At 42.2% G+C, this 14,327-nt stretch overlaps 1 protein-coding gene across 1 annotated transcript; it reads right to left on the bottom strand.

Moving 5' to 3' along the window:
• Positions 1-360: 360 nt before the first annotated feature.
• TOMM6 (translocase of outer mitochondrial membrane 6) lies at positions 361-12,690 on the bottom strand. Its single transcript, XM_075853582.1, has 3 exons — positions 12,480-12,690; positions 12,296-12,407; positions 361-579 (listed from the first exon to the last, which is right to left on the bottom strand). The coding sequence occupies exons 1-2, from the start codon at positions 12,671-12,673 to the stop codon at positions 12,311-12,313; spliced, it is 291 nt and encodes a 96-aa protein (XP_075709697.1). The 5' UTR covers positions 12,674-12,690; the 3' UTR covers positions 361-579; positions 12,296-12,310.
• Between the last annotated feature and the right edge of the window lie 1,637 nt (positions 12,691-14,327).

The following is a 14,327-nucleotide window of genomic DNA, read 5'->3' as shown; positions in this document are numbered from 1 at the left end:
TCCATAGAAAACCAGTTCCAAAAACGTCTGTGAAAAACACGAGTGGCTTAAAAAAAAATGTCTGAAACCCAGGAGCTGTTTTCCCTTGAAACCAGCTCCGTATTTTCAGAGGTTTTTGATTTTGCGTGTGCACATACACTTACTCTTACTCTTCAATCAGTAAAACATTTCAAGCATGACTTTATCTGGAATACGTCCCGCAAACTGGGTGAAAGCCCCCTGTACATCTTATTGTGAATAGGCATGTGTTACCTATTTGAATTGGCTACGTTTTTGGTAGAGATCTTGTTTTTATTATTTTTGTATACCTCTACTCTTTTTACACCTTGTTTTTGTAAAACTGAATTTTCCTATTAAAAATTGACAAGAAACTGCTCCGTATTTTTATTCAACTTGGCCAGCACTGCAAATCCCTTTATAAAATAATAAATAACCCAAACAGTAGTCTCCAAGTCTTTAATGATCTTTCAACATCCAGCTGCCTGTGATTGGTCCATTCTGAGCGCAGCCACCACACAATACAGACACTTGTCTGAGGGAGAATTGCTGTTACACTGGTTTCCATGAAATTAACGTAAACTGCAAAAGAAAAGAGATGAAAAAACTGGTTAGCTCTTTAACACAAATGCTCCAGTTATGCCAGGAAGGTTCTCTATTCAAACAGGAGAACCATGCCAGCTAGCTAGACTACTGTTTCTTGAGAACTTTACAGTGCGTTGTGAACAGTTGGTGGCAGAATATCACGCTCACACATTTTGACGTTTAATACATGGTCACCTCAAAAAAGGTTTCACAAACCGCATAGAAAACCGGATAATTCACAGTTCGTTAATGTATATGTAGAACTAGGGTATGTTCACATGCTTACTAAAAAAAAAAAACATCTGAAAATACGAAGCGGTTTTCAAGGGAAACCAGCCCCCCGATTTTCAGCCGTTTTTTTTAGCTGTTTTTCTAGCGAGTCAATGAAAAACGGCTCCAAAAAAAAGTCTCAAGAAGTGACATGCACTTCTTTTTACGTGCCGTTTTTTTCAAAAATACCGCATAAAAAACACCCCGTCGTAACAGAACGCAGTTTTTCTTATTGCAATCAATGGGTAGATGTTTGGAGGCGTTCTACTGCCAATTTTTTTCGGTACGTTTACGGCCTGAAAAACGGCAGAAAACAAGCCGTGTGAACATACCCTAACTCTCACAGAAAATTCCAAAAATATCTTTATTGGGAAAATCCCAATAAGGTTGGGGCTACATGGTGACTTTGGCTGTGACACCGGTTGCACAGACTGCATCGCAGGTAATGAAAGTTAAAGGGGTTGTCTAAACAGACATTTATGGCATATCCAACTCTGGGACCAGCACATGTCTCCAGAACGGGGGTCCCATTACTCCATTCCTGCATGATGAAGTAGCGCTGCAGGTGGTCAGAATTCCGGAAACAGTTGAACTATGCCGTTTCCGTAACTCACATAGAAATTAATGGCAGTTACGGAAAAAGCGTAGCCCAGCTGTTTCTGGAATCCCGACCACCTTCATTGCCTGGATGGAATGGGGGAACCACTGCTCTTAAAATAGGTGTGGGTCCCAGAGGTGGGGCATCTATCAGACATTCATGGCATATGCTTTGGATATGGCATGAATATCTGTCTGGAGACTGTTACATATGGTTGAAAAAAAGACACATGTTTATCAAGTTCAACCAAGGGATGGATGAAAGGAAAGGGATGGGAGAATCAACATAATTTTATTTTACCCCTATTGATCCAAAGGAAGGTTAAACAAAAAAGAAAAGCCCTATAGTGCCTTAACCAATCTGCCTTAGGCCTTATTCACACGAACGTATCGGTTTTAAGTGCGTAGAAAACGCAGCGTTTTTCCTGTGCTGCAGTTCCGTGTGACATCCGTGTACGGTGCGCGTCTGCGTTTTTACGCACGTATGTCATCTGTATCCCAAGCGTTTTTTACTTCAGCAAAAAAAGACAAAAAACCAAGGAGGTGTTTTTCTATTTCTTATTACTTTAGCAACTGCTGCGTGAATCACGGACAGCACACGGGTGTGCGTCCGTGATTTTCACGCACCCATTAAATTGGTGCGTGATGAACAAAAAACACAAGAATAGGACATGCAGTGAGTTTCATGCAGTGGACACACGAATGTACCCATTGAATTGCATAGGTCCTTGTGACGTCCGTTTTAACACGCATAACACGGACGTGAAATACGCTCATGTGAATAAGGCCTTAAGAAGGAAAAATCCTTATCTCAAGTGGCTATACATTGACATAGAACAAAAATATATCCGCTCCTAAGAAATTAGCTAAGCCTTTTTTTTCTTAAGCCATCTACTGTTCCTGCTGGGATCATTTAATGTGGTTGCTTTGCGTCACCCACGAGAAGTCCAGCGGGTTTGGATTCACTCATTAGCTGCGATGAGAGTAGTGCGACACATCGATCTTCAGCCAACCTGTGCCACAGCCAAAGTCGCCGTGTAGCGCTATCTTAAGTTGGTATATTTTGTGTATTTTAAGAATTTATACGCTTTGTGTGGGTTGCCTGTCAAGATGAGTGGTACAAAGAGCAGCTGTCCTCCTGTATAAGGCTCTGTTCACATCTGTGTTGGGGTCCCGTTCTGACGTTCCGTAGTCGACTACACTATTGCTTCCGGCAAAACCACGGGTCCGGTGCACAAAAGAGGCAAACAAACCACGGGCACCGGCTCCGTCACCATTGAAATCAATGGTGTTGGAGACGGAAACCTCTGATTTCCGTAAGTGTCAGTTTGTCTGCTCAGGGTCCCGTTCTGACGGAAACCTCAGACGGGACGTCAGAACAGGACCCCAACGCAGATGTGAACAGAGCCTAATCCTGTCTAGTTGATGTGGATTTAGGCTATAAACAAAAATCAACAAATTATTGAACTATTAGGCGCAGTTCACACCGTTTTTTTTTTATTTTAACGCAGAAACCAAAATCGGTATCAGCGCCAAAAAACATCTCCCAAAGATTTCAATGGGAGACTCAGGCTTTTTTTTTTTTGTCCCCAGTCGACTTAACTGCTCGTACAAAAAAATTCACGATTATTTTTACTTTTTTTAGATACAGCTGCTTTGTATTCTCTATACAGAGCTGCTTTGTATTCTCTATACAGAGCAGCTGTATCTAGTGCTATTCACCGAATTAGTCAGTCCCTCGGACCAGACGGGTTTAGTGACAGTGGGCCCCGAATGTAATCCACCTGTAATCTATTCCATCTAAGTTCATTACTTAGAATGTTACACCAAACACACAGATGCAACTTTTTATTAAAAAAAAAAAAAAAAAAAAGTACCTTACAAAAGCGTACGTAGCCTTTAAATCAAACCACGTCCTAAAAATACGACTTGTAAAAAAAAGTGGCATGTCATTTCGCGATTTGGAGTTAATTTTCCATAGACACTACAAAAAAAAAAAACGCTTTGAAAGAAACTCTTAGAAAAATACGCTTGCAAATACCAAAAACGCTTTGTAAATCAGCTCCAAAAACAGTCTGGATTCAAAGGCTGTTTTCTCGTGAAATCAGCCTCTAATTTTTCTGCCTCAAATCATAGGCCATGTGAACATACCGTTAAAAAGGGTAAGGACAAACAGGGTGGATACGCTGCGTAAGGTGTATTGTCCTGCGATGCGTCCCTCTGTTCGGAGTGCAGTGTCGCTGTGAAAACGCCTGGGGGCAAGTATTAACATTTTTGTCATTATGCCACAAAGTTGTTTTTTTCTGATTTTTGCGGCAGAATTGCAGGTTTTAGCCGCACAAAAACCCGCAATATTTGCCTATTTGTAGCGGGTTTTACCTCCCTATTAAATTCAATAGGGAAAACCCACAACAGAAGAGCAGCGAGTCCGCAGCGTAAATTCACATGCTGCGAATTGAAAAAAATAAAAATAAATAAAAAAGTCGCACTGCAAGACAATTTGTAAACTGTTTTTCAGTGGATTTTTTCCGCAGTGCGTGGATGAGATTTGTTCAGATGGCACATGAAGGCCCTCCGTCTAACCGCTTAGATGCAGTGGTGTTAGAGCACGTTTAGTGACAAACGAGTTTGGAACTCAACTGGTTGCCGACACAGGACGAGTATGCTCCTGAGCGGCGAGCACTTCGCGCATTAGGACGAGCATACTCGTCCTGTGTGACAGCCGTCTGCGCGCGCGATCGAGAGCGGGGCAACGGCTGTAATACACTGCCACGGCCCCGCTCTGACAGCGGAGAGGAGAGAAACATCTTCTCTCCGCTGTTAACCCTTTGAACGCCGCGATGACAGCACAGAGAGGGGACTGCACATTGATCGCGTCACAGAAAATAACTGTGACGCGATCAAAGCCAACAACTCGTATGGCCAGACAGCCCAGGGTCCATTGAAGGACCCCAGGGCTGTCTGAACATATTTCCTGTTAGGGCATACTGAGGTCTGCCCTAACAACTGCCTGTGTACGATCAGTAACAGGCTAATGTACTGGCATATAGATATATGCCAGTACATTACAGTTACAAAATAAAAATCAAAATGATAAATCCCTTTATGGGATTAAAAAAAAAAAGTTAAATGAATGTAAAAAAAATATAATGGTAAATAAATAAGTAAATAAAATACACAGAAATACACATTTTTTATAATAAATCAACTTTTTAAAATATAAGTCCCAAAACATGAAATAATAGACATATTTGGTATCGCCACGACCGTAACAACCTGTACAACAAATGTATAACATTTATTATGATCGGTGTATGGTGTAAAAAAAATATTAAAACTGCTGCACAACTGCTTTTTTTCTGCATTTTAATCTAATTAAAAATTTATAGAAATTAAACGATAATGTATTTGTACCAAAAAATGGTACGTACATAAAGTACAACTCGTCCCGCAAAAAACAAAGTCTCATACAACTACGTCGTACAAAAAATAAAAGCGTTATGAGCGTCGGGATGCAAAGAGGGAAATGTAAAAAAAATTGCTCTGTCCTCAAGGCTAAAATTGGCCGTGTCCTTAAGGGGTTAATGACAGTGTGATCTTTTTCAGTTTTTTCACATTAAACTGCCGCGTGAGAGCCAGTTTTTTGCTAGACAAGTTGTATTTTTTTTTTTAATGGCACCATTTTGTAGTACACAATTTATTGATTAACTTTTTTTTTTTGGTGGGGGTGGGGGGGGGGAAATGGAAAAAAATAAAATAAATAAACCAAAAATGTCACCATTCTTTCTTGCGTCTTAAATGTACACCGTTTACCATGTGGTATAAACAACAACTTTATTCTGATGGTTGTTACGATTATAGTGATACTAAACATATATATCTAGTCTTTTTTTTTTTTGAATAATTAAAATAATATAAAAAAAAATTTTTTTTAAGTATTTGCGTCGCCATATTCTAATAGCCATGACTTATTTTTCATCTGTATGTTTCTTTTTTGCGGAACGACTTGTAGTTTTTATTGGTACCATTTTAGGGTACATAAAATTTTTTATTGCTGATCACATTTTTTGGAAGGCAGGGTGAACAGAAAACAGCAAATCCAGCATTGTTTACAGTGTTCACTGTGCAGGTTAAATAACGTAATAGTTTTATGGTTCGGGGCGTTAGAGACGTGGCAATACCAATTACATGTAGGTTTAATTTCATTTTAGATTTCTCCTAAAAGCGTTTTGTAGAGGGAAAAAAGTGTGTTGTTTTTTTTTCATTTTCTTTACTTGGGATTTTGTTAAGATTTATTAAACAATTTTTTACTTTTAGTCCCACTTCAGTACATCACTATGTGATTTGATTGTTTTTAGAATACATTGCAATTTCAGTGGATTATGCGGTCACTGAAGGTAGATCTGAGAGCCTGTCATAAAAACCCATCGCACCCCACGATCGAGGAAGCCACCTCCCTCCAAAACCACTTAACCCGTTAGTGACCGGCCCATCGTGTTTCTACGTCGGTCACTAACGGGCCTTATTCCGATGCCATAGACTTTTTACGTCGCGGCATCGGAATAAGTTTACAGAGCAGGGAGCTATCAAATCTCCCTGCTCTGCTGGGAGCGTCCCTGCTCTGCCGGGTGAGATCAATATTAGTATCGATCTCACCCGTTTAACCCCTCAGATGCGGTGCGCAATAGCGAGCACCGCATCTGAGTGGTTTTGGAGAGAGGGAGGGAGCTCCCTCTCATCCCAACGACACCCAGCGATACGATCGCCGAGTGTCTGTGTCTTCAATGGCAGCCGGGGGCCTAATAAAGGCCCCCAGGTCTGCCTGGAGTGAATGCCTGCTAGATCATGCCGCAGGCATGACCTAGCAGATGCCTGTCTGTGTTAAACGGACAGGCAGTAATACACTGCAATACAAAAGTATTGCAGTGTATTATAAATGTGATCGCAGAATCGCATATTATAGTCCCCTAGTGGGACTAGTAAAAAAAGTGAAAAAAAAAGTTTAATAAACTTAATAAAAAAATTAAAAAAAAAGTGAAAAAAAATGAAAAACCCATCTTTTCCCCTCACAAAATGCTTTACTATTAAAAAAACAAAATAAAGTTAAAAAAAGTTACACATATTTGGTATCGCCGCGTCCGTAACGACCCCCACTATAAATCTATTATATTATTTAACCCGCACGGTGAACGCCGTAAAAAATTTAATAAGAAACTATGTCAAAATTTCTGTTTTCTGTGAATACTGACTTTAAAAAAATGTGATAAAAAGTGATCAAAAAGTCACATCTACTCCAAAATGGTACCAATAAAAAAAAAGCCCTCACACAACCGCATCGGCGAAAAAATAAAAACGTTACGGCTGTTCAAATATGGAGACACAAAAACAAATAATTTTGAAAAAAAAGCGTTTACTGTGTAAAAGTAGTAAAACATACAAAAACTATACAAATTTGGTATCGTTGCAATCGTAACAACCCGCTGAATAAAGTTATTTATATCACGCGGTAAACGGTGTAGATTTAAGACACGAAAAAGAGTGGCGAAATTTCAGTTTTTTTTCTATTTCCCCCCAAATAAAAGTTAATCAATAAATAATATGTCCCCCAAAATGGTGCTATTGAAAAGTACAACTTGTCCCGCAAAAAACAAGACCTTATACAGCTATGCCGACACAAAAATAAAAACGTTATAGCTCTTGGAATGCAACAATGGAAAATTTAAAAAATGGCCTGGTCATTAAGGTCCAAAATAGGCTGGTCATTAAGGGGTTAATATGCAATCATCCGATCGCTATTATAATACACGGCAATACTTTTGTATTGCAGTGTATTACTGCCTGTCCATTTAAAACGGACAGGCATCTGCTAGGTCATGCCTCTGGCATGACCTAGCAGGCATTCACTACAGTCAGATCTGGGGGGTTTTATTAGGCCCCCGGCTGCAATCGGAGACACAGACACTCAGCGGTCTTATCGCCGGGTGTCGGTGGGATGAGAGGGAGCTCCCTCCTCCTCTCCAAAACAACTCTGATGCGGCGCACGCTATTCAGGGGTTAAACGGATGAGATCGATACTTATATCGATCTCACACTTTCGAGCAGGGATGCCCCCAGCTCTCAGCTATATTTGGCAGCTGAGACCAGGGAGATTTGACGGCTCCCTGCTCTGTTTATTTATTCTTATGCAGCGCATTAAAAAGGTTAATGCATCAGAATAAAGCCCATGAGTGGCCGCCGTGAAAAGGCGTATTGGCGGTCACTAATGGGTTAAAGTCCCCTAGTGGGACTAGTAAAAAAATAAATAAAAATAAATGAAAAGCCCACTTTTTCCCCTTGCAAACTGCTTTACTATTAAAAAACAAACAAAATAAAAGTAGAAAAGTTACGCATATTTGGTATCGCCACGTCTGTAGTGACCGACTATAAAGCTATTACATTTAAACCGCACGGTGAACGCCGTAAAAAATTAAATAAAAAAAACTATGGAAAAATTGCGGTTTTCTGTGAATACGACAAAAAAAAAAAAAAAAAGTCATGAAAAGTCGCAAAAAAAAAAAAAAAAGTGTTTTTACTGTGTAAAAGTAGTAAAACATACAAAATCTATACAAATTTGGTATTGTTGCAATCGTAACAACCCGCTGAATAAAGTTAAAGTTAGTGTTATTTATACCACACGGTAAACGGCGTAGATTTAGGATGCGAAAAAGAGTGGCTAAATTACTGTTTTTTTTCTATTTCCCGCCAAAAAAAGTTAATCAATAAATAGGTACCCCAAAATGGTGCTATTAGAAAATACAACTTGTCCGGCAAAAAACAAAGACCTTATACAGCTCTGTCGACACAAAGATAAAAAAAGTTATAGCTCTTGGAATGAGACGATGGAAAAACGTAAAAAATAGCTTGGTCATTAAAGAACGAGTGTCGCGAAAAAATTTTTTTTATATCAATTTGCTTTTAGTGTTTTATTTAAAAAAAATGTTTTATTTATTTGTGTTTTACTTTTTTTTATTTTTTCACTTTTTCTTGTCTATGAGGGCTGCCATTTTTTTTTCCATCTCTGTATGTGTCGATTAACGACACATACAGACATGGAATACGGCACATACAGCCCCATAGTGAATGCGAACGGGGCCCGTTCCATCCACTATGCTGTACGCCGTCTGTGTGGGAACGGCACATGCGCCGCTCCCACACAGTCCAAATTGAAGGTCTTCGGCCGAGCGACGTCCGGCGCCATTTTCTTGTGGACCGGAAGCCGCGGCCGGACAGTAAGATTACTACTTCGGGTCGCGGCTTCTGGACTTGTGCACTTGGAGCAAACGGAGCGGACGGACGGGAGGGAGGGGGCGGCAGCAGGAGCAGGTAAGTTAGGTCTGTGTATGTACGTGTTTTAGTGTGTGATTACTACTGTATGAAAACCTACTACACTGTGTGTTAGCTCAAAAAATGGCGACACGGTGTAGGAGGTTTGACTGTTCAATCCCCTCCTTTCTCCTGGCACTAGCCAGGATAAGGGAGGGGGGGGGGGGGATTCTGTGAGCTCACTAGAGCGAGTGAGTTTTCTCAAAATTTGCAGCATAAAGCAATGTGGTTGCTTTACCACATGCCAATGCTGCAATTTTGGGAATTGCTCCATCTAGTGACCAGCACTGGGAAATCTTATAAATTAGAATCTAATTTATAATATTTCTTGACTCGTGAAAAAAATTAAAACAATGTTTAATCACTTATACACTGTTTAACTAAAAAAAATTAAAAAAAATTTCTAGCGACACATTACCTTTAAGGTTTAAAACAGGCTGGTCTTTAAAGGGTTAAGGATAGGCCATCAATATCAAAGTCCCGGAAAACCCCTTCAAAAGGGTTGTCTGAGCATGGGGTGGTTTTTCATATGGATGACCTATCGACAGGATAAGTCATCAGTATATGATCAGTGAGTGTCCGTCACCCGGTACCGATTAGCTGACTCCGGGCACCGTATGTAATGCAGTAGCCGATGTCTGAATTAGATGTCTCCGTACACTGTATAGTGGCCATGCGGCAACTCTGCTCCTATTAGCATGAATAGAAGTAGAGCTGCAGTACAGCCGCTGTACTGTGACCAGAGCCATCTGCTCCTGCGACGGACACCCGGTGCCCGAAAGCAGATGGAACAGCTGATCAGTGGGGGTCCAGGTGCCTGACCCCCACCAATCATATACAATGACCTATCCCGTGGATAGGTCATCAGTATGAAAGGCCGGTCCGTGACCCCTAAAAGTGTTAGTCAACTTTCTGATGGATCTTAAAGTGTAGCTAAACGTTGACAAACTTCTGACATGTCATAGTGACATGTCTGTCAGAAGTTTTGATTGGTGGGGGTCCGAGCACTGAGACCCCCAGCAGTCGCTAGAACGAAGCAGCTGAAGCCCTCGTGTGAGCGCTCAGCCGCTTCGTGTCTGTTCGGCTTTTTCCGGAAATAAAATGTATCTGTGTACGGACTCAATAGAAAGTCTATGAGCCCGTACTCCTATATATCGGCTTTCCGTAAAAAGCCGAACAGACAGGAAGCAGCTCAGCGCTCACAAGAGGGCTTCAGCTGCTTCATTCTAGTGATTGGTGGGGGTCTCAGTGCTTGGACCCCCACCAATCCAAACTTCTGACAATATGTCACTACACTTTAAAGGGAAGGTGTCACGGAATTTTTTTTTTATGTTATTGCTTTTAGTATGTCATTAAAATACATTTTATTTATTTGTGTTTTACTTTATTCTTTTTTTTTTTTTTTTACTTCACTATGGGGGCTGCCATTTTTTTTTTCATCTCTGTATGTGTTGATTAACGACACATACAGAGATGGAATACGGTGCATACATCCCCATAGTGAATGCGAACGGGAGCCGTTCCATTCACTATAGCGTACGCCATCTGTGTGGGAACAGCGCATTCGCCGCTCCCATACAGTCCAAAAGGAAGGTCTTCGGCAGAGCGACATCCGGACTACTTTCGGTCGCGGCTTCCGTCCATATGTTCAGAAGGACTAGAAGCGGAGGCAGTGGCAGCGACGGCGGCAGGAGCAGGTAAGTTATGTTTGTGTTATACTGTCTGATTACCACTGTATCTAATCCTCCTACACTGTGCATTCGCTCAGAAAAATGGCGGCACACAGTGTAGGAGGTTTGAACATTCAACCCCCTCCTTTCTCCTGGCACTAGCCAGGAAAAAGGAGGGGGGATTGTTTGAGGACGCTAGAGCGAGTGTGTCTTCTCAAATTTTGCAGCATAAAGCAATGAGGTTGCTTTACCACATGCCAATGCTGCAATTTTGGGAATTGCTCCCTCTAGTGACCAGCACATGGAAAGGTTATAAATTAGAATCTAATTTATAATATTTCCTGACTTGTGAAAAATGTTTAAAAATTAGAACAATGTGTAATCATTTATATACTAACTGTTTAACTAAAAAAATATATATATTTTTTTCTAGCGACACATTCCCTTTAAAGAGGCTTCGTCACCAGATTATAAGTGCCCTGTCTCCTACATAATCTGATCGGCGCTGTAATGTAGATAACAGCAGTGGTTTTTATTTTGAAAAACGATCATTTTTTAGCAAGTTATGAGCTAGTTTAGATTTATGCTAATTAGTTTCTTAATAGACAACTGGGCGTGTTTTTACTTTTTACCAACTGGGCGTTGTACAGAGGAGTGTATGAGGCTGACCAATCAGAGACCAATCAGCCTCATACACTTCACATTGCCCCAGCACAGCTTCTTCACTGCACAATCACACTGTAAGGGTATGTTCACACGGCCTATTTACGGACGTAATTCGGGCGTTTTTGCCTCGAATTACGTCTGAAAATAGCGCCTCAATAGCGTTGACAAACATCTGCCCATTGAAATCAATGGGCAGACGTTTGTCTGTTCACACGAGGCGTCATTTACGCGCCGCTGTCAAAAGACGGCGCGTAAATAGACGCCCGCGTCAAAGAAGTGACCTGTCACTTCTTTGGCCGTAATTGGAGCCGTTATTCATTGACTCCAATGAACAGCAGCGCTAATTACGCCCGTAATGGACGCGGCGTTCAAGCGCCTGCACATGCCGTTACGGCTGAAATTACGGGGCTGTTTTCAGGCTGAAACATCCCCGTAATTTCAGCCGTAACGGACGCCCTCGTGTGAACATACCCTTACAATGGGCTGGAACAATGAGAAATGTATGACACTGATTGGTCAGCCTCATACACTCCTCTGTATCTGTAGAACATCCAGTTGGTAAAAAGTAAAAAACACGCCCAGTTGTCTATTCAGAAACGAATTAGCATAAATCTAAAATAGCTCATAACTTGCTAAAAAATGATCGTTTTTCAAAATAAAAACCACTGGCGAGGAACTGAAACAAAGTAGGTTTGCTTTAAACGAGTAGAAAACATTTTTACTTATTTCTAGAGGAAGAACTTCTACTTCTCACATAGAAAGGTATATTTTTTATACAAAAACGTATTCAGGCATAGTGAGATGTACAACCAAATATATACGATTATATATAGTTATTGCAGTGCCTGAGAATATTCCATCATCTCCGCAATATTATATGAAACTTCTGCAGCTAAATCTATCCACCTATACGGATGCTGTCCCCACAGAATACACTATTCTAGCAAACATTGCTCTGCATGGGTTTTCTGGCTCTGGATGTAAGCAGTGCACATTCACTGGCAGCAAACACAACCTAAAACAAGTCATGAATATGAGAATAGTCACACAATATACATTGTGTAGGACGGACTCAGAACCGTGATGTCTTTCCAGCGCCATACAATGTGGCCGCTGCAGGGAAGGAAGGTGAAGGGGAGGCCACTTACCAGCAGCTGCTCTCATTACATGCCCGGCTGCGGCGCCATCAAGTCTATGTCAAACATGTTTCTAGCGGCCCATACACCAGCAACGAACAGCCCGAGGTTCACAAGAAGATTCCTGTAAAAAAAGACACATGAGCACCTACGGCCACATCACAACACATCGGGAAACCACATGACTGCTCCTCACCGGCGAAAGTCATTCCTGTCAATCATAAATCTATACGTGCTGCCAATCCATCCTCGACCGCCCAGGCCCTTCTCCACACTACTCGGCGCCATTGTATCCGGGAATGTGACTGAATCCGGGTGAAGCTGCATTTGGCCTGGGCTTCCTGTTACCCCGCAACAATTGGAGGTCAAGCACGATAGGCCCTGCCCCATCTTTCTGACTTCCTCTACATCCTGCAATCGGCGCGAACTCCCCCTGTGAATATCCGCTTTCCTCTAGTCATTCAAGTTACCTGCTTCCCTGCACTGCAACAACCATTACATCTCCTCATTTCTACCACTACTACTGTCACTTCTACCACCATTCTGTCACCAGTACCATCCTACATCTCTACTACTACTGTCACTGCTACCACCATTCTGTCACCTGTACCACCCTGCATCTCTACTACTGTCACCGCTACCACCATTCTGTCACCTGTACCACCCTGCATCTCTACTAGTACTGTCACTGCTACCACCATTCTGTCACCTGTACCACCCTACATCTCTACTACTACTGTCACCGCTACCACCATTCTGTCACCTGTACCACCCTACATCTCTACTACTACTGTCACTGCTACCACCATTCTGTCACCTGTACCACCCTGCATCTCTACTACTACTGTCACCGCTACCACCATTCTGTCACCAGTACCACACTGCATCTCTACTACTACTGTCACTGCTACCACTATTCTGTCACCAGTACACCTTGCATCTCTACTAGTACTGTCACTGCTACCACCATTCTGTCACCTGTACCACCCTACATCTCTACTACTACTGTCACCGCTACCACCATTCTGTCACCTGTACCACCCTACATCTCTACTACTACTGTCACTGCTACCACCATTCTGTCACCTGTACCACCCTGCATCTCTACTACTACTGTCACCGCTACCACCATTCTGTCACCTGTACCACCCTGCATCTCTACTAGTACTGTCACTGCTACCACCATTCTGTCACCTGTACCACCCTACATCTCTACTACTACTGTCACCGCTACCACCATTCTGTCACCTGTACCACCCTACATCTCTACTACTACTGTCACTGCTACCACCATTCTGTCACCTGTACCACCCTGCATCTCTACTACTACTGTCACCGCTACCACCATTCTGTCACCAGTACCACACTGCATCTCTACTACTACTGTCACTGCTACCACTATTCTGTCACCAGTACACCTTGCATCTCTACTAGTACTGTCACTGCTACCACCATTCTGTCACCTGTACCACCCTACATCTCTACTACTACTGTCACCGCTACCACCATTCTGTCACCTGTACCACCCTACATCTCTACTACTACTGTCACTGCTACCACCATTCTGTCACCTGTACCACCCTGCATCTCTACTACTACTGTCACCGCTACCACCATTCTGTCACCAGTACCACACTGCATCTCTACTACTACTGTCACTGCTACCACCATTCTGTCACCTGTACCACCTTGCATCTCTACTACTACTGTCACCGCTACCACCATTCTGTCACCAGTACCACCCTGCATCTCTACTAGTACTGTCACCGCTACCACCATTCTGTCACCAGCACCACCCTGCATCTCTACTACTACTGTCACTGCTACCACTATTCTGTCACCTGTACCACCCTGCATCTCTACTACTACTGTCACCGCTACCATTCTGTCACCAGTACCACACTGCATCTCTACTAGTACTGTCACCGCTACCACCATTCTGTCACCAGTACCATCCTGCATCTCTACTACTACTGTCACTGCTACCACTATTCTGTCACCAGTACCACCCTGCATCTCTACTACTACTGTCACTGCTACCACT

This window comes from Rhinoderma darwinii, chromosome 2 (assembly GCF_050947455.1).
Source record: "Rhinoderma darwinii isolate aRhiDar2 chromosome 2, aRhiDar2.hap1, whole genome shotgun sequence".
Lineage (NCBI taxonomy): Eukaryota > Metazoa > Chordata > Amphibia > Anura > Rhinodermatidae > Rhinoderma > Rhinoderma darwinii.
This window is presented reverse-complemented; position numbering and strand designations above follow the sequence as displayed.

Bases quoted from the DNA above. Each gene is read 5' to 3' on its own strand.
- TOMM6 (XM_075853582.1), bottom strand. From the start codon at position 12,673: ATGGGGCAGGGCCTATCGTGCTTGACCTCCAATTGTTGCGGGGTAACA. The intron at 12,408-12,479 runs GTGAGGAGCAGT...CTTTTTTTACAG, and splicing joins GACAGGAATGACTTTCGCCG to GAATCTTCTTGTGAACCTCG.